The sequence below is a fragment of the Tupaia chinensis genome, unplaced genomic scaffold (assembly GCF_000334495.1).
Source record: "Tupaia chinensis unplaced genomic scaffold, TupChi_1.0 Scaffold000362_1, whole genome shotgun sequence".
NCBI classification, from domain to species: Eukaryota; Metazoa; Chordata; class Mammalia; order Scandentia; family Tupaiidae; genus Tupaia; species Tupaia belangeri.
In genome coordinates, this window is record NW_006159859.1 from 3813243 (window position 1) to 3836001 (window position 22759).

The 22759-nt window shown below is 42.1% G+C and overlaps 1 protein-coding gene across 2 annotated transcripts in view; it reads right to left on the reverse strand.

Moving 5' to 3' along the window:
- Positions 1 to 1617: 1617 nt before the first annotated feature.
- The window catches only part of ANXA5 (annexin A5), a 38280-nt gene continuing 17138 nt past the window's right edge, over positions 1618 to 22759 (reverse strand). For both annotated transcript variants that reach the window (XM_014589579.1, XM_006153114.2), the window contains exons 5-13: positions 22520 to 22633; positions 19750 to 19840; positions 17308 to 17387; positions 16786 to 16842; positions 8443 to 8536; positions 7275 to 7370; positions 4017 to 4075; positions 3674 to 3796; positions 1618 to 2144 (exon numbers count right to left, since the gene is read on the reverse strand). In XM_014589579.1, coding sequence (XP_014445065.1) covers positions 2082 to 2144; positions 3674 to 3796; positions 4017 to 4075; positions 7275 to 7370; positions 8443 to 8536; positions 16786 to 16842; positions 17308 to 17387; positions 19750 to 19840; positions 22520 to 22633 — 777 coding nt within the window. In that variant the 3' untranslated portion in view covers positions 1618 to 2081. The remainder of the gene's footprint in view (positions 2145 to 3673; positions 3797 to 4016; positions 4076 to 7274; positions 7371 to 8442; positions 8537 to 16785; positions 16843 to 17307; positions 17388 to 19749; positions 19841 to 22519; positions 22634 to 22759) is intronic.

The window sequence follows — 22759 nt, forward strand, 5'->3', positions numbered from 1 at the left end:
AGGAATATAGGGCTTATATTTAAAGCCAGAGCTATAAAATAAAAACACAGGGCCAGCAGGGGCATGGTGGTTAAGGTGCTAGATCCCTCAAGGTCGCTCCACAGTTCTAGTCTCAGACCTGAAGGCTTGAAAAATATGCCACACACGTACGCGTGCGTGCCCAAAATCCCAAAAGAGAATGGAAGAGGGAGGAGGGATTGTGCCACGGCCATCTCCCCATGGAATGATTTATCACTTTCCCTCTCTTCCTCTCTATCTCTCTCTCCAGCAAGCATATGCGCCCTATGATAAAGAAAAAAAAAAAAAAAGGCAAAAACAAAACAAAGCAGAACTCTTTGAAGCATATCACCTTTCAAAGGTACAAGCAACTGATTTTTCAACTTGGTCCTGCATCAAAACTGCTTATGGAGATTTAGAAGAAAAAAAAATCATGTCATATGTGCACACACACACAATTAAAGTTCCCCGGGTTGTTCGTATGAGCACTGAAGGTTGTGAAAAGAACATTATCCCTATTTAAAAGTTTTCAAGGAGGGGCAGCAGATGGCATAGCAGTTACAATGCTGGACTCCCACAAGGCCAACCATGGTTCGAATCCCAGACTCTGTGGCTTTAAAAATCACACCAGGAGCATGTGCGTGCATGCCCAGGATCCCAGAAAGAGAATGGAAAAGAAGGGATTGTGACATGGTATCTCCCCTAGGGAGGTGATTTTTCACTTTCCCTCTCACTGTCTCTGTCTCTCTCCCCAGTGAGCACATGTGCCTTAAGGCCAAAACCTCTCAAAAAAAAAAAAAACTTTCAAAGGAAGAATAGTCCACTTTATAAAATATGTCTTGCTATTAATGGGAATCACTTTGCATTAAAAAAATTATCTCTAAGAGTGTAAGTACAAAAAGAAAAATGACACCCACCAAAGAGGCAGTTCAAAAGCAGGAAACTAAAAGGTGAATACTGGAAGAGATAAAGACACTTCCCCTTCCTAAATAAGATGGCCTATCCGTATCTCAAAGAAGGTATAATAGCAGATGGCAAATGGGGAGACACGTTTACAGTAGGAAAGAGAAACGTAGTACTGTGAATTTTTAAGTTCACTTTTAAAACTAGCTTTCTTACCGAGCAAGGAGCACCTTACTGATGCCCAAATAAATGAGCTGCAAGTAAGTGAGAAACCCCGTCAACCTTTCCCTCATTACAAATTCATGATTTATAATGTTGCACTTTTTATTGCCCAAAAGACCAACTGTAAATATGGTTCTTAACACCATTGTTAAAGATACTGGGGGCCGCTGGTGGTACAGTGGATGGGACAGCTGGATTCCTCATGGCCACCTGTGTGGTTCAAGTCCCACAACTAGTTGCTTGGAAAAAACATGTCAGATGTGTGTGCACACCCAACAACCCCAAAGGACAGAGATGAAAGAGAAGAGATTACACATGACAATCCGCCATGGCAGGAGGGAGGGGGTGCTTTCTCTCTTTCTCTCTCTCTCTCTCTCTGTCTCTCTGGCAAGCACACGCACGCTCTGAAGAATTAAAAATTTAAGAAAAAAAGAAAGAAAAATGAAACAAGATCTCATAGTTAAAATAGTAAATAAATTTTCTATGCACACACAATACAGGGGGAAAGATTTATTTTTCATTAATCCTTTGAATATAACTAGCATAATGTTGCAGGTTTAATTTCATAGCTACCTTGATTAACAACACTTCCAGGCATTTATAATTCCAAGGCTATGGTTCTGATTAAGGTAATATGGCTGTCAATTTAATATAAATGAAGTTTTTAAAAGAGGCTAAAAGCAATCTAACCTCTTAAAGGAAAATATAAAAGACCTAGGCATTAGAGTTAGCAACGTAAGTGCACTTCAGTACTACCACAGTGAAAGGCAAAGACCTCCACCAAAGATCAGAAGGGAGCACCGCTATTTTCTCCGTGCCGTGCGTTTTGGTCGCTAGCACGCTAGTACAAGTAAGGCAATGTGTCAAGCACTGGCAGCTAACAAGTGCGGCGAGGTGCGCTGGGAGGACAGTGGCAGGCGGCAGCAGGCAGGCGCTGGGATCTCTCTGCTGGTGGCCCGTTAGTCATCTTCCCCTCCACAGAGCAGCAGGAGGGCTTTCTTATAGTCCCCAGATGTGTCACCCTGAAACCCAAATGTACTCCATTAACTTCCATGAGTCACAGAGGCCATAGGAAAAAAAAAAAAAAACCGAAAACTAAGAGCTATCTGGTAACACATTTGATTCGTATGACCGTCCTCCCCAGTGAGTGATCTTTCTACGTGACTTTCACATCGGGAATGTTACATAGGGAGTTTCCCACCAAAGTAACTTACCCTTAACTTTCTACTCTTACCCCTTAAAGACACAGTTCTCTCAAAGGGGGTGAAGTCAAATCTTCCTTCTAACCACACAGCAGACGGAGAAACTTTTACAACTACATTAAAATCGACCTTTCTGGGCCAGTCGATGGCCTGCTGGTTAAGGTGGTCAGATCCCACCGACTGCATGGTCTGAGTCCCAATTTTAGTAGCACGTGAAACATGCCAGGCCATGTGTGTGCATGCCCAGCATCCCAAAAGAAGGGAGAAATGAAGGAGGGGGATTGCAGTGTGAGCATCTCCCTTGGGGGCTGCCTTCTCAAAACCTCCCCAACCCCTGTGTCTCCAGGCAAACACCATGCCCTCTGGAAATTTTTGTTTAAAAAAAAAAAAAATCAAGTTTTCCAAATAGACCTTATGTTTCTATCACGTGGCACACATCTGGCTAAAGAGGCCGATGCTGGACCTGCCTGGAAGTTCAAAGACAGGCAGGCAGGACAGGCTCAGTGTCTGCTTGTCTCGTGTACAGTAACTCAGTGTGTCACACTGCAAGTATAGGAGTCGACTCCAGGGCCCTCGGCCCAGTCACACCGCACACACATGACACTAAAACCTTTTACTCAGCTGAAATCCTGCTTTTGCACATGGCCCATATAAACCCCGATTAAATAAAAGCTCAAAGGCCTCAGACCAACTTTGACAACAGGCACTGAGTATCTTGCTTTTAAAAGAACACAAATGAGGGCCAGCAGATGGCATGGTGGTTAAAGGCGCTAGATCTTAGTTCAAGTCCCGGTCTTGCTGGCTTGCTTTTTCACTCTCTCTGTCTCGCTCTGGTCCAATTAGGAATACATAACAACAATGATAATAAATGAAATTAAAAAATTTTAAAAGAAAAAAACACAAATGACAGTAATACCCGGGCTCCCCACCTATCCATACATGACCTGGTTGGTTCTTTCCTGAACCATGAAACAGACATCAGAACAGATGCTATATCAGACAACAGAGGACAGAAAAACTGACAGGAAAGAACGGAGGAACTAATAAAGACAGCAGGGACTGATGCAGACAGACAGGACATCACCACGGACAAGAGACTGAGGTGCTGAGTTACCCGTCAGCACCACAAAGTAATGCTTCTAAAGTCCCCCCAGAGCCTTGGTCACACCAGCGCCCAAGCTCTCCCTTGGACCCATCATCCTGCTTCAGGAAACATCATGCCAAGCTTTATACCCCCTCACTCTACTCCTACTACTAAAACGTGAAACTTAACACGCAACCACATCGTGTAGGCTATACCTTGATCTGCTCTGGATTTCTAAACATAAAGATTTTTAAACATAATTTACCTTAATCATGGAATAAAGAGAGGTGGCAAAATTCTTCCTGAATTCCTTCCTAATGTTAAACAGGTCAATCTCACTCCTGGACACCAGGATTCTGATGAGGGTATGATCATCTGTTCCAGCTCCCTTTAAAAAGGAAGAAGAGAGACACAGTGTTTAAAAATGTCCCACCAGCACCAAACACTGCCGAGTAGGGATGAATCAACAAAGGAAAGCAATCGAGTAGCACTGAGCTACATGTGTTCAGAGAGAAAAACTCCTGAGGTCTATCATCCAAAACAGAGACAGTCGGTGAAGAAGATAATCAGAAAGGTAAATCTCTTAGAAGATTTGAGCATCCGCCTACCTTCATGGCATAGTACAGAGTTTCTGCAAGGTAGGCAGGAATACTTCGGATGGATTTCACTAAGAAAAAAAATGCAACGGTCAGTGGCCGCTCAGAGAGAAAACGGTCTAAGTCATTTAAATTAAAGGCTGCCTTGTGTTTATGGCACTACTGCTCTCAGAGTATAAAGGTAACACAGCTAGGGGCCAGCAGGTGGCATGGTGGTTGAGGCACTGGACCCCCACATGGCAAACTGCAGTTCAAGTGCCGGACCCAGCACCCTGAAACTCACACCAGGCACATGTGCAAGCGTGCGTGCGTGCTGGAGATCCTGAGAGGAGAATGGAAAAGGAATTACAGTGTGGCCACACCCACAGGGGTGATTTCTCCCTTTCTATTTGTCTTCCCTGTGAGTACATGCACCCTACAGCAAAAATTTCTCTCCAGGAAAAAACGAAGGAAGAGAGGCTAAAGGGCTGCCAGCTTGCAGGCTGACCTGATCTCCTCCTTCACTGAGTATTTTCTTCGATGCTGGCTTAGGTTTTCCTGGGAGTTCTGAGCTCCACATAGAAAGGCAAGTACAAGCAGGGGTGTGAGTTAGTTCTATGCCCCTTGTGAGTACTTTTCGGAGGCAGCCTGGATTGTTATCATGCCACGAACTTCTTCACCATCATTAAATTACATCTTACACAAATATCTTGTTCATTCTGAGGCACTCAAGCAAATAATTTAAGATCACTACTCTATTTAATCTCTAAGAAATCTTGAACTATCAAGACCAGTAGTTGGTGTAATGGCTATGTTGCTGGATTCCCATTTAGTTGACCGTGGTTCAAGTCCCGGACTCAGTGGCTTAAACGCATGCCGGGCGCATGTATATGTGTGCCCAAGATCCTGAGAGGAGAACGGAGAAGGGACTGCAGTATGGCCATCCCCCCAGGGGGTGATTTCTCACTTTCTGTCTCTCTCTGTCTTTCTGGAAAGTGCATGCGCCCTATAGCAAAAAAAGAAAAAAAAAAGAAAAAGAAAAAAAAATCTTGAACTATCTTCTTAGAATATAACTAGGTACATTAAAAAAAAATGTTTTACAAGGTCAGCAGGTGACGTGATGATTAAGATGCAGGACTCCCTCGTTTATTGACCACGGTTCAAGACTGAGGCACAGAAGCTTGAAATACACTGGGTGCATGTGCGTCATTCTCAAAATGCCAGGAGGAGAATGGAAGAGATGGGACTGCAACATGGCCGTTCCCTCTTGGGGTGATTTCTCATTTTCTCTCTTACTGTCCTTCTCTGTTTCTCTAGCAAACACACGTGCCCTATAGCAAAAACCTTCCTCCAAATCCATGATTTGCAGAGTAGCATGAGATTTGTTTGCTTCAGGACACACACTCAGATAAACTGAGGTCAAAAAATCTGTATCTGCTCTGAACATGGAAATGTCTAAGGTAGGTGAAGGCTGCTCAGATATGAGTCTGCTTAGCTCTGGAAAACCTATCATGGAAATTGCTTAGTATGCAGCAATCATGATCCTGGCCAGTGTCGGTGCAGTTGGCAGTGTACTGAGTTGCAGTCTGGAAGCCATATGGCCGACTGTGGGTCTGGATGCCTGGTTGACCTGAAGCACACAGATGCACAGGTGTGCGCCCAAGGTCCTAATGAGCTAAAAGCCTAGGCATGAACCAAACCCTGTGGGGGTTCTCTCTCTTCCTCCCTCCCTCCTCCTCCCTCCTTCTTTCTCAAGTGTGAATAGGCCCTCTCTAGTCTAAACAAAGTCAAAACAAAACAAAAATCTAGCATTCCTTGAATTGTGCCAATGCTTGATAAAAACAGCTGCCAGCAACAAAAAAAGTCATGATTTTTATGTGTATTCTAACTAAGATAGAACTATCTACACGTTTTATATTTTCTAAAGAAGTTTACTAACTGCATACTTAAATATAAGGCTACTTTAAATACTGGTTCATCCACAGCTTTAGTTCATTCTACGGAAGACGGAAAACGTGGAAGTTTGAGCTCAATGCCTGGTACTTGGAGCAAATAGTACATAGACCAATGTGAACCTAAGTTCACTAAAAACTCACAAACCAGGGGTCAGCAAGTAGTGTGGAGGTTAAGGTGCCTGGATCTCACATGGCCAACCCCACAATTTGAGTCCCAGACCCTGCACCTGAAAATCAAGCCAAGCTGATCTTTTTAGGCACAAGTGTGTGTGTGTGTGCTCAAAAATCCTGAGAGGAGAATGGAGGAGAAAGGACTGCAGCCTGGCCATTCGCCTGGGTGATTTCTTCCCACCTCCTCCTCTAGTGAGTACATCCCCTATAATAAACTAAAAAATAAATAAATAAATAAATAAACCTCACAGACTAGATTCTCCCTGGGTCTGGAGAACATATAATACTATAATCAACATACAAACTCAGCACTCCAGTTATTCCAGGTTATTCTCAATATTTAGTTAAAATAAAATTCCAAATTATTTCATTTGCAAGTAATCATCATCACATCTTCTAGTAAATCAAGGGTATCTTCCAAAGCAGATGACAATTTCTCAGTCTCCTTCGAAGCTAAGGATGGTGTTCAAAAGAATTCTAAAATTCTGCAGATAGCAGAAATCATGGTTAACAAGCCTCTGAGATAGTAACCTGCAATATTTTTGGTTCCAAGTGAAATATGAATACTTTTAATGTACCTTCAAAATTATTTTAAAATAATTATCTTAACATTTATTAGGGCCGGCAGGTGGCGTGGTGGTTAAGGTGCTGGACATTCCCACATGGCTGACCACAGTTCGAGTCCCAGACCCAGTGTCTTGCTTTCTCACTTTCCCTCTCCCTCTCTCTCTTTATGTCTCTGTCTGGTCAAATTACAATAAATGAATGAATAAAAAATAAACATTTATTTAATAAAAAAAGAGAATGGAGGAACCAGCAGTTAGTGTAATGGCTATGTCGCTGGACTTCCATGTAGTCGACCATGGTTCATGTCCCGGACCCGGTGGCTTAAAACTCACGCCGGGCGCCTGTGTGTGTTTGCCCAAGATCCCGAGAGGAGAATGGAGGAGAAGGGATTGCGGCGTGACCATCCCCCTTGAGGGGTGATTTCTCGCTTTCTGTCTCTATGTCTCTCTCTGTCTGTCTGGCGAGTGCACGTGCCCTATAGCAAAAAAAAAAAAACCTCTCAAAAGAGAATGGGTGGTTATTTCCAGATAGAGCCTTAATTGAGTAAACTTTAGCCCTTGTCACTATTAAGTATTACACACATGATAAAATGACCTACCAACAGCAAGAAGCAGTTGCTCCAGGTTACCAGAAGTCTCCCGGTCAATGGTTTCCTCAATTTGAAACCCCGATATAGTCATGTATTTGTCAAACACTAGAAAAAAAATGAACATGATTTCTTATCACTTAAGAATCCCTCTTTCCAGAAAGAAGATATTTATTTGACTATTTATTGTCCTCTTGAACACAAATCTCCCTTTATTCCTTGCGGACAGAACTTGAATCCTGAGCCTCAATGTGCCAAGTATTAAGCAACGGGTTATGAGTATTCTTTGTTTACTAATTTCCCAGCTCCCCTGACTAGTTACAACCAATGACACCTAAAGGTAAACATGCCGGAGGAGATTCTAAGAAATATTTCTCTTTCCTTATTGAAAGTAATAGATATAACTAGTGTACTCCTTTCCCTTATTTCTATTATTTATGATAATGATGATATTTGAAGCTACAGCAGCCATCTTGTGACGATGAGGTAAATGAGCATGAAAAAGAAAGACTAAAGATAACAGAGCAAAAAAGCCAAAAAAATCCCAGGTCCTGCCAAATATCCATGGACTCCTACCTACAAAATAGTTCAATTTTTAGGAGCTGGCAGGGCATGTTGGTTAAGGACGCTTGACTCCCATATGGCTGACTTCAGTTTGAGTCCCAGACCTAATAGCTTGTTTGTGCTCTCTCTCTCTCTCTCTCTCTCTCTCTCTCTCTCTCTTGCTTTGTCCCTCTCCGGTTAAATTAAAATAAGTAAATAAAGTTAAATAAGAAGTAATTATTTTTTTAAAAAGGCCAATTTTTAAGGCTATTACTATTAGGGTTTTGTATTACATGCCATTGCACTCATTCTCCACTGATAATGTCCAGAGATGAAGTCACGTTTACCAGCGTCTAGGGAGATGCATGCAGTAAGCCCCTACTCTGTGACTTTGTCTATGAGAGCTAACAATGGCAAGGCCTGACCTCCCTCACCATACTCTAATCGTGAAGGACAGACTAAGCATCTCTAGTTTTATAAAAGCTGCAGTAGCAGCAAAGAGAATTACGAGATTTCACCAAAAGGAAGAAATAAAAAAATGGAGTCATTGAGAACATGCCTATGGAGCAGGCTGACTCACACGCGGACTTCCAAATTTACCAGAGACACCTGTCCCTTACAAGTATTATTCACTCACCCTTTCGCAAATGAGACACACTTCGTGTTCCAAAGATGGTGATAAACTTCTCTTCATCTGTCCCCCATTTAAGTTCTCCAGCCTGAAACAAAGCCTGCAAAAATTTCGACCTTGATTAATAAATTGTCGGTCCATCTCACTTCTGGGTTCTCCGTCACACTTGTTTTTTTACTCCCCAAATCTAATTCATCTGATTCCCCATTTTTGCACTTTTTATTCCTAATGCTTCCTGCCCTGAAATTCAGCTCCCTGAGTTACAGCTTGCCAGTATGCAGTGCCACAGGGACCGACACAGTGCAGAGTGGCGATGAGTGAGGTTAAAGGCTCCGAAATATCCACCACGATGTCCAGTCTTCCAGGAGCAACAGTACGGGTCAAGGGAAAGTTCTGGTTATCTCACTGCCCACACTCCCACTTACGGACCGGAAGAACTTAATTAGGAGCTAGGTTATGGGTTCTGTTTTGCTGCTTCTGCAGCTGGTCACCAGCACGTGGTAGAAACGAGCTGCCTACTTCTCTTTAACCAGAGCTGGCTGCACATGCTTTCATATTTCCACACAGCCACAGAAACTTAAAAGGCCATGGATATAAGAGCACGTGGAGCAAGAACCGAATAAATTCTTCTTGAGGTCAGACTATGGCACAGGTGTCAGGTGACTGACCCACATGAGGAAAGTCCTGGGTTCACATCCCAGGGCCTCCCTGAGTGTGCTGGGCACACACGTGCACGCCCATGATCTAAGCCAGCTGACACTGGGGATGGGTCATGACGTGGAGACCCTGTTCGGGGAACCTGTCTCTCTTTCCTTTTCTCTCTCGTAGGATAAATAAATAAACAAACAAATCAAAAACTTAAAAGCTCTTTAGAAAAAAAGAAAATTATTGTTGAACATTTTAAGTACTCATATTTACTCTTTGACATGGAAAGGAATATATGTTTTCCTGTGTTCATACAACTACAACTGCTTAAAAATAATAATATAGGGGCCAGCAGGTGCCATAGTGACTAAGGCACTTGACTCCCACATGGCTGACCTCGGTTTGAGTCCAGGAGCCCATGGCTTGAAAATCACACCGAGTGCACGCGCATGCATGCCCAACATCCCAAGGGGAGGGTGGAAGAGAAGGGATTGCAATGTGGCCATCCCCCGGGAGGTGAGTTCTCACTCTCTGTCTCTTTGGCAAGCACAGATGCCCTATAGCAAAAACCTAAAAATAATAATAATAGTAATAATAAAATAAAACAAAATTATACCCAGATGTCATCATTAAATCTACTTGCAGAAAATATATCAGAAGTGTAAGCAGTATCCTCAGGATGTTGGTATTAATAATTATAAAAATTTACTTATTTATAATTATATAAATCTACTTATTGCCGTGTAGTTAAAATCCAAAGTATCAGTTTTAAAAATGTATATACTACCCTTTTAGACTACCCTATTGATATTTTTTATTATATTTACAAAGAATAACATAAAAAAGAGGCTTATATATCTTTTTTTCTTTTTTTAATTTGCCAGAGGGCACATACGATTCACCAGAGACAGAGGGAGAGAAGAAACGTGAGAAAGCCATGGGGAATGTTCACACCACGATTTCTTCTCCATTTCTCCCTCCTCTTGGGATTTCAGACACACATACGTGCCCAGAATGTCTTTCAAGTCACCGAATCCAGGCCTCAAACACACCGTTGGCCATGCCAGATCCAGCCACCCTTATGATCACATCACAGGCTGGCCCAGGGCTCACACGTCTTAATATTCAATTTTGAAATTAATTTATTTAAATGATAAAAATAAACAATAACGGGACCAGCAGTTGGCATAATGGCTATGTCGCTGGACTCCCATGTAGTCGACTGTGGTTCAAGTCCTGGACCCAGTGGCTTAAACTCATGCCAGGCACATGTGCGTGCGTGCCCAAGATCCCGAGAGGAGAATGGAGGAGAAGAGACTGCAACGTAGCCATCCCCCCTGGGGGGTGATTTCTTGCCTTCTGTCTCTCTGTCTCTGTCTGTCCGGCGAGCGCACGCGCCCTATAGCAAAAATCTCTCCAAAAATAAATAAATAAACAATATCAATTTTAGTCATGTGAACACTCACTTCAAAGCTTAACAAAACAGTTACTAAGAAAAAACAGTCTAAACTTTAGAACTATATCATGGCGTTACAGACCTTTATTAAAATAAATTTAAAACTAATTATAAAAATAACATGTTCATTGAAAAATTTTGTTCAATAAATAAAATACACAAATAAGAAAATAAAAATGATCACTAATACCAACATCCTGAGGATATCATTACATTTCTAGTATTATTTTCTATAAGTAGATCATATATGTGTGTGTGTGTGTGTGGTGTGTGTATGTATAAAAACATACAAATACACACACACACCCCTAAAAGGGGAAAAGCGTCCACCTTGTCCAGTATCTGTAGGCACTGCTGATTCATGCATTTCTTATCAACCATTCTGTATTTCTAGAAATCTTCCCTAGTAGGCATAATGGTTAGTTAAGCTTGTTACATGCAAATACTTAGTGAAATGTTGGCTAATTTTTTTGTTATCTGATTCTGGTGGAAGAATTATGATTGGGTTCAATGTCTATGCTAAAACTATCATTAAATAATTATAGGCAATAATAATGATGGCATTTTCAGATGGAACAAAAGCATTTTAAAGTTTTGGTTTAATCTAAGTATCCCTTCTCCTAAAGGAGGATGCCCAATATCCGTGCAATTGTTTACGAGGACAAACCCTCACACCTCCTCACCCTGCCCCTTCCCTGTACAATGGAGCAGAGTTTGATAATCCCTGGTTCAATGCAAAGGACAGGCTCTGGAGTCAAAATAGACGTGGTCCTTGTCCTGATCTGTGAGATCTCAAATATGCTAGTTGATCTTTTCACAAGCCTCAGTGCCCTCACCTGTAGACAACATGGAGGTTAAGGTGCTAGATCCCATAGGGCTGACTGGGCAGTTTGAGTCCCTGGCCCAATGGCTTGAGAATCATGCCAAGCACATGTGTGTGTGTGTGTGTGTGTGTGTGTGTGTGCCCAAAATCCCAAGAGGAGAATGGAGAAGAGACTGCAGCATAGCCAACCCCCGGGAGGAGATTTCTCACTTTCTCTCTCTCTCTGTCTCTTTCTGGCAAGTGTACACACTCTACAGAAAAACTGAAATAAATAATTAATGAAAAATGAAAAGATTTCTAGAGTGAGTAATGGAGATCGGGTAACGTACGTAATTTCCTGAACAGTGTCAGGCAATCGGCACCAGCTACTCAGTAGTCCCTCTGTCTTTCCCCTAGAATTCTAGTCTCCTTCCAAAGAAAGCAGAAAACAAGACTTTGACCAGGGAGAAGGTCAAATCAGTTTTAACAGATCATAAAGTTTAAATTAGTTTTTGTTTTTACATTAAAAATGTAAAAAAGGAAAGCAGATTAAAAACAAAATGTTTAGTTCCCAAGTGAATGACTCACTGCGGGTTATCAAACCGTGGAAGTAATAAGAATCCTCTTAGTGTCAGGGATCAGTAGAGAAAAAAATTCACAAGCTCATGACAGGGCCCTTGGGTTATCTCGGCGTACTTTCAATTAGGACATGGTAAATTCTCATTAGTGATGACAGTGCAGCTGCTCCTGCCACAGGTACAGGTGGGTGTCTCCCTTTTCATTAAGTTGGAAGAGTAACTGTTTTCAACAGGCTGAATTAAAACAACACATTGTAAAGAGTCAGGGTAGCATGCCCTGTGTTGTTCCTGGTCACTGAAAGGAGACAGAAAGTTCAGATTCTGTTCAAGGGGTACTTAAACAATGCCATAATCTCAACACTCAAAATGTGGTCCTAGGACTCAGTATCAGTGTCACCTAAGAGCGTGTCAGAAATGCAGAATTCTAGGCCCCACAGTACCAGAATTTAGAGTGTCACAAGACCCCCAGGTGGGGACCAGCAGTTAGCGTAATGGCTATGTCGCTGAACTCACTTTCTCTCTCTCTCTGTCTCTTTCTGGCAAGTGTACACACTCTACAGAAAAACTGAAATAAATAATTAATGAAAAATGAAAAGATTTCTAGAGTGAGTAATGGAGATCGGGTAACGTACGTAATTTCCTGAACAGTGTCAGGCAATCGGCACCAGCTACTCAGTAGTCCCTCTGTCTTTCCCCTAGAATTCTAGTCTCCTTCCAAAGAAAGCAGAAAACAAGACTTTGACCAGGGAGAAGGTCAAATCAGTTTTAACAGATCATAAAGTTTAAATTAGTTTTTGTTTTTACATTAAAAATGTAAAAAAGGAAAGCAGATTAAAAACAAAATGTTTAGTTCCCAAGTGAATGACTCACTGCGGGTTATCAAACCGTGGAAGTAATAAGAATCCTCTTAGTGTCAGGGATCAGTAGAGAAAAAAATTCACAAGCTCATGACAGGGCCCTTGGGTTATCTCGGCGTACTTTCAATTAGGACATGGTAAATTCTCATTAGTGATGACAGTGCAGCTGCTCCTGCCACAGGTACAGGTGGGTGTCTCCCTTTTCATTAAGTTGGAAGAGTAACTGTTTTCAACAGGCTGAATTAAAACAACACATTGTAAAGAGTCAGGGTAGCATGCCCTGTGTTGTTCCTGGTCACTGAAAGGAGACAGAAAGTTCAGATTCTGTTCAAGGGGTACTTAAACAATGCCATAATCTCAACACTCAAAATGTGGTCCTAGGACTCAGTATCAGTGTCACCTAAGAGCGTGTCAGAAATGCAGAATTCTAGGCCCCACAGTACCAGAATTTAGAGTGTCACAAGACCCCCAGGTGGGGACCAGCAGTTAGCGTAATGGCTATGTCGCTGAACTCCCATGTGGTCGCCCGCAGTTCGAGTCCTGGACGTGGTGGCTCAAACTCACACTGGGCACGTGTGCGTGCGTGCCCAAGATCCTGAGAGGAGAATGGAGAAGGGATTGCGGCGTGGCCATCCGCCCTGGTGGGTGATTTCTCCCTTCCTATCTCTCTGTCTCTCTCTGTCTTTCTGGCAAGCACACATGCCCTATAGCAAAAACTTCTTAAAAAAAAAAAAAGATCCCCAGGTGAGTCGCACGCCTGTGTGGTGTGAGAAGCAGTGCTGTCGCCGTGAGTCTCGGAGGACAGAAATCAATGGAAGGCAGGCGCGATGCCTGTTCCTCCCTCCGGAGTCTCCCCTGCAGGGGTGCTCATTACATCCCCACCATTGGCAGTCTGCCCAGGGCTGGCTCATGCAGGCCTCACCCCAGCCACTGAGACAACTGGCTTCTTTCAGCCAGGCTGCTGAGAAGCTCCCAGAAGTCCCCATCTCGGGAGGAGGAATATGAGAAGCGGCATCATCTCCGGCCCACGACAAGCAACACTTGGCACACAGGAGGGGCCCCCTGACTGCACAGGGCGCCTGATGGGGGAGCACAGATTTGCTAGGACTGCTCCAGCCCCTGCCCCACAGGAGAGTTGAGCTAGGCTCATCAGTGCCTCCAACCTACATTTCAAAAACTCTTTAGAGTACAGAAGATATGGGCAAGGGAACCAGCAGTTAGCGTAATGGCTATGTCGCTGGACTCCCACATAGTCGACCGCGGTTCGTGTCCCGGACCCGGTGGCTTAAAACTCACGCCGGGCACGTGTGCGTGCGTGCCCAAGATCCCGAGAGAAGAATGGAGGAGAAGGGATTGCGGCGTGACCATCCCCCCTGGGGGGTGATTTCTCGCTTTCTGTCTCTATGTCTCTCTCTGTCTGTCTGGCGAGCGCACGCGCCCTACAGTGAAAATCTCTCAAAAAAAAAAAAAAAAAAAGAAGAAGAAATGGGCAAGAGGAACTGAATTATTGAGTGAAAGAGAAGGCTTGTGGTCAGGCCTGGTTGGGAATCCCAGCTCCAAGTCTACTATGGGCAGCAGGTGTTTCCTTCCCAGTAAAAGGGAACCTGGTGCCGCTCTCCTTTAAAGCACTAGCGTCTTCACCCCTCATCTACTGATGCGGACAACAAGCCAGGAGCTGAGAATACCCATTGAAGTGGCAGCTCAGTGACAAGCAGTTGGGTAAACAGGCGGCTTCTGTTGAAGGGGCAGGGCTGTGCCAGGGAGAGTGGGCCGTCGTTCTCCCTGTAAGGGGCACCTGAGTCAGTCTGAGGGAGGGGATCAGAAAGGGCCATGTGAAAAGTACCTGTACCGGGCCAGCCAGGTGGTACTGTGGTTAAAATGGCTGGATCCCCATGTAGCTAACTGCATGGTTCAAGTCCTGGATTGGCAGCTTAGAAAATATGTCGGGCCTATGTGAGTGCGTGCCCAAAATCCCAAGAGAAGAGGACAATGGAGAAGGGATTGCAGTGTGGTCATCACCATTGAGGGGTGATGTCTTGCTTTTCCTCTCTATCACTTTCCATCTCTCTCCAGTAAGTGCATGTGACCTATAGCAAAAACTAAGAAAAAAAGGGAAAAAAATAAAAAATAAAAAAGGACCTATGCTGAGGATTGCCCCGTTGAGGAGGAATTACCAGTTGGGGCTGAGTGGGGTAACAGGAGAAAGGAAGAACAGGAAGGGGCTGGAGGCCTAGGTAAGCAAGGCACAGATACAAAGGGCTTGTAAACCACATGCAGGAGCCTAGGCCATGCGTAGTGGGTCTAGTGGGAATATGGAGAGTTTTCAGGTTCAGTAGGGATGTGCGTGACCTAAGAGGCTTATGTTTTGTAAAAAAAAAAAACCAGGGAGACCAGAGTCAGTACTGTCCAGAGAGCCCTCGACAGGCAGTACTTTCCTTTCCTTTTTCTGTCTAGCTAGACAGACGTATAAGTATCCTGAAGCCATCATGAAATCACCCACCGGGAAGAACAAGATGCTCTCCTCTCTCCTCCAGGCAGTTGGATCACATATCCGCTGGTGGTCTCCCACAGAACAGTCACCGCAGGAGGGCCGGCCCCTCACTTTTCAGTGCAGCATGACTAACAGCCAAGGACTGGGCATTCTCTTACATGAAACACGTGACCATGGAGCAGGGCGATGATAAGTGATTCCGCCAACAGAACCCAAGGCGTTCCTTTGTTACCAATTTCCAATTTTACCTCTCATGGTTCAAATTTCCTAACATTTATTTCCCATGTTTGATTGCTTTTAAACCATACTGAAATGATAGCATGATTTAAAATCCACTGAAGTACAAGTTTTCCTTTTGAAGTCACTAGAAAGCAATTAACAAAAGAATGATCCCGTTTCAAGTTCTGTCAAAGGAAATGCAGAGAAATTCCCTAATACTAAAATAATTTGTTGTTTTTTATGTAATCAGCACCATTCACTGTTTTTCTTTTACTTTATTTTTTGGAGAGGTTTTTGCTATAGGGTGCGTGCACTCACCAGAAAGACAGAGAGAGACAGACAGATATAAAGTGAGAAATCGCCCCCCCCCCCAGTAGGGATGGCCACACCGCAATCCCTTCTCCTCTCGGAATATTGGGCATGCACGCACACGTGCCTGGCATGAGTTTAAGCCACCAGGTCCAGGACTCGAACTGCGGTCAGCTACATTGGAGTCCAGCGACATAGCCATTACACTAACTGCTGGTCCCAACACCATTCACTGTTAAATATTGTATTTTATTCTTTTTTCTTCATCTTCTCTTAGTAAAACCTTCATCATTCATAGCAGAATCAGTAACACTTAATTTTCTGTAAAACTCTCTTTTGTGAATGTTCCATAATCACAGTCCAAAAAAACAAGTTTAGGTGGAATTTATTACATAATTAATTTTATTTCACCTTTGGGATAAAATAAGTATTTTTTTTTATCAGACTGGAGTAAAATTATTATACATGGGTCTTATGACTTATAAGGGACCCATATCATTTCTAAGGTTATTACAACATACATTGTGATTCCTTATTATTATGAATTATTTTTTCATTCCTATATCATAATAAAATCATTGCCTGAGGGCCAGCAGGTGGCATGATGGTTAGGGTACTGGATGCCCACATGGCTGACTGCAGTTCAAGTCCCAGATCTGTTTTCTTGCTCTCGCTCGCTCGCTCTCTCTCTCTCTCTCTCTCTCTCACGAGCACATGTACCCTATAGCAAATCTAACAAATAATACTAATAAATGAAAACATTTTTAGGGGTGGACAGGTGGCGTGGTGGTTAAGGGCATTGGACTCCCTCATGGCTGACAACGGTTCGAGTCCTGAACCTGGTGGCTTGCTTTCTTACTTTCTCTTGCTCTCACTCTGTCCCTCTCTGGTCAAATTGGACTAACTAAATAAATAAAGTTAAAATAATTCTTAAAAAAAAAAAATTTTTTTAAAGAAGTTAAAAAAATCACTGCACGTAGGGCTTCACTCACCTGAGCATCTTGCTCAACTTGAGCTTCATTAATTCTAGCATCGGGGTCTCTGTTAGCCTGTAGGTGATAATACGTCACATTACGGAATTGCAGAGCACTTCCAGGCAAAAGGAAAAATGGCCGAGCCTGATGGTTATGCAGAGAGAGCGCTTTTTCTCTTAGGAAGAGTATGTTTTTATTAAGATCATCTCAATCCTGACAATATTTTACACTATCACACGGCACTGCCCAAAACCAATCTGACCCTCTCGATTTTAAATTCTATAAAAGAAAGAAGATACTGCTACCAAAAACAAAACTACGAGTTAGCCGTCACGAGTTTGGGTCAGACATCCTGAAACACAAGCAAGCTCGGGCGACATACGGCCCGAATCAGCTCCGACGGAATGAAAACAACCAGACACAAGGAATGAAAAGAACCAGAAATCATTTTAGAAATGTTAAGTGCCCTTACATAACTAGATTCAGGCCGGTCCAACTTTAGACTTTCTAACTGAACTATTATTAGTCTCCACCCAGTACCTGAAGGAGAACCACCAACATCCTCTGGTAGTATCCAGAAGTATCCCCCACCACGTCGTCTTCCAGGCTGGAGCCGTATTCTGCAACAGAATAATTTCAGGCTTATTTACAGCTTCCTTCGACTCGAAAAAAGTATCCTGCCCCATTAAACGAATAAAGAGACAGAAAGGAAGAAATATTATATTGGATCAACAAAAATTCACTCTATTTCATCTCTGAGTGCTCTGAAGGCCAAAGGCAAAGGCTCTGAGTAAATGGTTGGACAGAAATGAATTAAATTAAGTCTCCCATAAGTGCTTGATTCAAGCCTAAATCCTGACACAGTCATTTGGAAATGCTCTCGATCAGTGGAGTTACCCATCTATAGACACACGAAGGTACTGGAGAAATCTCTTCAATACAAATCCATCCAAAGTTTAAACTTAAAGTTGCTTTGCTTTCTTGCAAGTGTTTTTCATGATTAGTTTCCAAACATCTAAATATTTTCCATCCTTGAATACCCTGAGTTTTCATTTTTTAAGCCATGGTATCCTTCCCCTAAGATTTTCCTTTCTCTACAAGAAAATAAAGGTAACTCTGAGGGGCAGCAACGATTTTTTTGTTTTCAGACGTTTTTGCTATAGGGCATGTGCACTCGCCGGAGAGACAGAGAGAGAGAGAGAGATGAAGGGACAGAGAGCAAGAAATCACCACCTGGGTGGATGGCCATTCTGTAATCCCTTCTCCTCCATTCTTCTCTTGGGATTTTGGGCGCGTGCGCGCACACACACACACACATGCCTGGCATGAGTGTCAAGTCACTGGGTCCAGGACTCAAACAGTGTTCGACCATGTGGAAGTCCAGCACCTTAACTACACCACCTGGTGGCTCCTGGCAATGATATTTTTAAAGGATGCCCCCTCCCATTCCGCTATTCAATATAAGGTCACAGGACAGGTGAGTACAGGGATCTAGAAGTGCCTACAAGCCCTTTCTGCTAACTCTCAGACAGCTGCTATTGAAGGAAAGGAGGTATTACTATAAAGTATTTAAATATTCAATCATTATTTGAAATCAGACAAACATTAAAAGCCTGACACTTCTCTTTTAAAAGGCCAAAAAGACTTTCATGTTCATTTCAACCCAAATGCAAAACCTTCATACACTCCAACACTATATATTATAACCATCAAATTCTGTCGAACATTCTCTTCATTCTGCTTTATCCTCCTCAGACCTCCCACCCAGCCAGCATGGGTCGGGACTACATGGCATCTAGCTTATCGCCTCCCACACAGGTGATTAGCCTGATTAGCCTCCTGCTTCACATTGCCTTCGTCCCTCACTGGTTCCTCCAACACTCCGTTGTCCATTCAGGAGCTTACAATTCCTCTGAATCGAGTCCAAATTCCTAGCCCTGTCATGCGAAACCGTCTATCACCAAAGCAACCTCACCTGTTCACTTACTCTCCCATAAAGCACAAATATATGCTCTCCATGACAGCCAGCCTCTGTCTGTCCCTGTGGAACACTCTCCTTAGTCCAGGTTCCACACCATCGAAAACAGTGGGTGCACTGACCAAAAATGCCTTCTCTCCCTACCCAAAACCCACCTAGCCTGTTTCTTTTCACCCCAGTAGGAGAACGACCCTGCTACAGGAAATCTGACAAGAACTGAACTTTCTGCCTTTACTTTTATTTACTTTTCTTTAATCCACACACAGGACACACTTCACATTAAAATCTAGATTATTTTTTTCACAAACACACACAAGAAAGAAAGAAAGCAAAGAACACTGAAAAGGAAAATTAAGATAGAGTGTATTTTATTCACGCATTGTCATTAGCTAAAATAACATACATTTACTCAAATATTTTTATCAATTTTGATTTGGAAAAGCAGAGGTTTCTTTTTCCAGGTACCAAAAGTACCTTTTGATAACTCTTAACTTCTACCAACATAAAACTGAATTATGTAAAGAGAAAAACCACTTATTCCTTGAAGCTAATATTAAAAAAAAGGCAACCTGTATACTCCTACACTGGTTGCAAATCATATACAAAAGCAAACTCCACCAGCAACTTCTTATAAACTACAAAAATAATGATAAGTTAGAAATAAACTACTGGGGCCAGCAGGTGGTGTTGTGGTTAAGGTGCTGGACGCTCCCACATGGCCGACCATAGGGTAAGTCCAGGGCCCGGTGGCTTGCTTCCTCACTTTCTTCTTCTCTCTCCCTCTGTGTCTCTCCCTGGTCAAATTAAAATAAATGAATGCGTAAATATGATTTAAAAAATAAATAAACAAACTAAGAAAAAATTACAAGTAAAAAGGCAGGTCTTCCCTTCCTGAAGGGAAGACTCATTCTACAATCACATATTTCCCGTATCTATGAACAACTGCACTCATATCAGAGAAATGACAGTGGACTTGAAGGTGACACACAATTCGAAATATTTACCTTCTTCATAAACTTCTTTTATGGCTCTTAATTCTTCAGGTGTCCTTGAAGCAATGATTTCTGTCAGTACTTTTTCATCTGTTCCAGCTCCCTGTTTAGAGACGCATTTTTTAATAGCGAACACACATCAATAAGAGCAAAAAGGTTATATTCCTAGAATATGTTACCCACGTTATATAATTATGAAAATATGACCCAGCATAACGAGGGCTTTGTTGCATACAAATTCTATTAGTTACAGACTTAAGAAATGTCAAATATTATTTTCTTTCCAAAGACAATTACATTCTTTTTTGTCTAATGAAAAATGTTTATTGTGCAGTACAGGTATCTGTGTATAAATGAGTGAACTTTTAAAAATGTATGGAAAAATGGAATTATGAGTTTTTCTGGATGCAAAAAAAGAAATGTGAAATCCATGCAGTATTTTCCTAATACTACATGAACTTTCCCACGAACTTGTTGAAGATACCTCCCCACACACATGTAGCTATTACATCAGGGTATATGAATTGGTAAGTTGTAATTTAATCCTTGAATGCTAGCTCAAAACTAAAACATTTTAATGAAACATGGACTAAATAACAAAATAGCAAAACTAAAAACATTACATAAATGTACGTGGACGGGAACTGATACCTGAACTATTTGTACTAAAAAAAATCAACCCTTACTCTCAAGTGCTGTTCTGCATGGCACTACAGGGAAATTATGCCTCAAAGGTAGCACTAAATACTATGTACAGCATGGCTTAGTTCATAGAAATTGGATCACTAAGAAATAGCAACTCCAGGGAACCACAGTTAGCGCAATGGCTATGTCGCTGGACTCCCACGTAGTTGACCGCAGTTCCCATCCTGGACCTGGTGGCTTAAAACTCATGCCAGGCGCATGTGCGTGCGTGCCCAAGATCCCGAGAGGAGAATGGAGTAGAAGGGATTGCGGTGTGACCATCCCCTCTGGGGAGTGATTTCTCGCTTTCTGTCTCTATGTCTCTCTCTGTCTGTCTGGCGAGCGCACACACCCTATAGCGAAAAAACCTCTCCAAAAAAAAAAAGAAATAGCAGCTGCTGTGCTGGCAGGTGGCATGCTGGTTAAGGGCACTGGACTCCCACATGATCGACTGTGGTTCAAGGCCTGGTGGCTTGCTTTCTCTCTCTCTCTCCCCACCTTGGTCAAATTAAATTAAATAAGTAAAATAAAGTTAAATAAAATCTTTAAAAAAAAAAAAGAAAGAAATAGCAACTCAGATGGCCCACGGCCTGGTAGTTAAGCAAACCACATCCCACGTGGCCAACCCTGCAGTTCTAATCCCATACCCAGGCAGCTTGAAAAAGACACCAGGTTAATATGCATGTTTGTCCAAAATGGAAAAATGAAGAAGGCGGCATTGTGGTGTGACCATGCCTCATTGAAGGGATGCTTTCTCCCTCTCCCTGTCTCTTTCTCTCTGTCACTCTCTAATAAGTGCATGCATCCTCAGGCAAATTTTAAAAACAAACAAACAAAACAACAAAAACAAACACACAAAAACCTGGGACTCACTTTCTAGATTTTTTCAAAAAATAATTATAGTTGGTTTTCTTTTATATTAAAGTTACATCGACACTACTAAATTAGAAGACACAAACAACAATACAACTAAACTAAATGTTTTTAAAAGATACCATATTAAACCTTATTTTCTTTATATTCCTCTTTCATAACCAAAAATCAAACACTGAAAAGCTAGCTTCGCTCTCTGGCAGAATTTCAGCTACTACTGCCATTTCAGAAGCACTCTGCGGAAAAGTCCTTTTCCCAAAACTCTAAGATTTTGTTTATTCCAAAAGAATTATTATAGGAAAATGAAGACACTACACATAAATAGGCTCCTAAGTGCATGAAGCTCGTCCCTGCACTCCATAAGCAAGAATCCCTGAGCCACATCGTCTCCTTACCGTGAAGTCTCAGTTGGGCCACTCAAAATCCAACGGCAAGCACTGAACGAACTATACTTCCTATCGCTAAATCTAAACAAGTGTTTCGGTGCAGCCATATTTATACGATATTCCCAACCTCCACCTCAGGAGTACACATTTAGTTTTTGCTACAAATGAAACTATAACAAGCTTACTAATGACTTGGTTTCAGTGGTTAGAAGTGTAAGAAAGTAAAAAATGGGTATGATTGATCTTTCTTATCTTTCAAACAGTCTGAAGGGGCCAACCATGGTTCAAGTCCCAGACCTGGTTGCTTGCTTTCTCACTGTCTCTTTCTCTGTCTCTCTCTCTGGTGAGCACATGTGCCCTATAGCAAATTAAAAAAAAAAACATAATAAATAAAGTTAAATAATAAATCACTTAAAAGAAAAACAAGCAAGCAAACAAAGAAACCTGTCTGAAGCTTTCCTTTTAACCTAAAATAGGAAGAATTTTATTGTTTCCTAATAAGGCAACTTTCTGTTTAAGAAGATAAAATATCACATCTATAACATTTTTTAACATTTCTGTTAAAAACATTAGAAGTGAGGCAGAAAAATAAAAGAAGCTATAAATGTTAAAGTACTAAACAGCCAATATGTTTGCATTTAAATATACAAAAAGATTAAATGACAAACTTGTTATTTTCTCCCTCCTTGACTTCTTACTGTCTCCCAGTTTTGTCCTCCAAGCAGCCCTCACTGAAATAAGTCAAATAAAATTTTTAAAATACAACAAATAAGACGTAGCAATTACCAAAACAAAATAATTTGTAAGACCAGAATGCTCTTTTCACTCATCCTTTTTACCTTCAGAGCGTGCTTCAGTTCGTAGGCATCATACAGCCGAGAAGGTTTCATTAGAGCCACAATTAACTTCTCGAATTTTCCAGTCAGTTCGGATTTCAGGTCATCCAGGAGATCCTAACTCACCGAAAACACAAACTCGTTAATGGGACAGAAATAGTAAGTAGGTCCACTGAAATATGCAAGCCAACCACCTGCTCCAGTGAACGCTTTATTGGCTGTCTCCGAGCAGAAGGTGCGAGC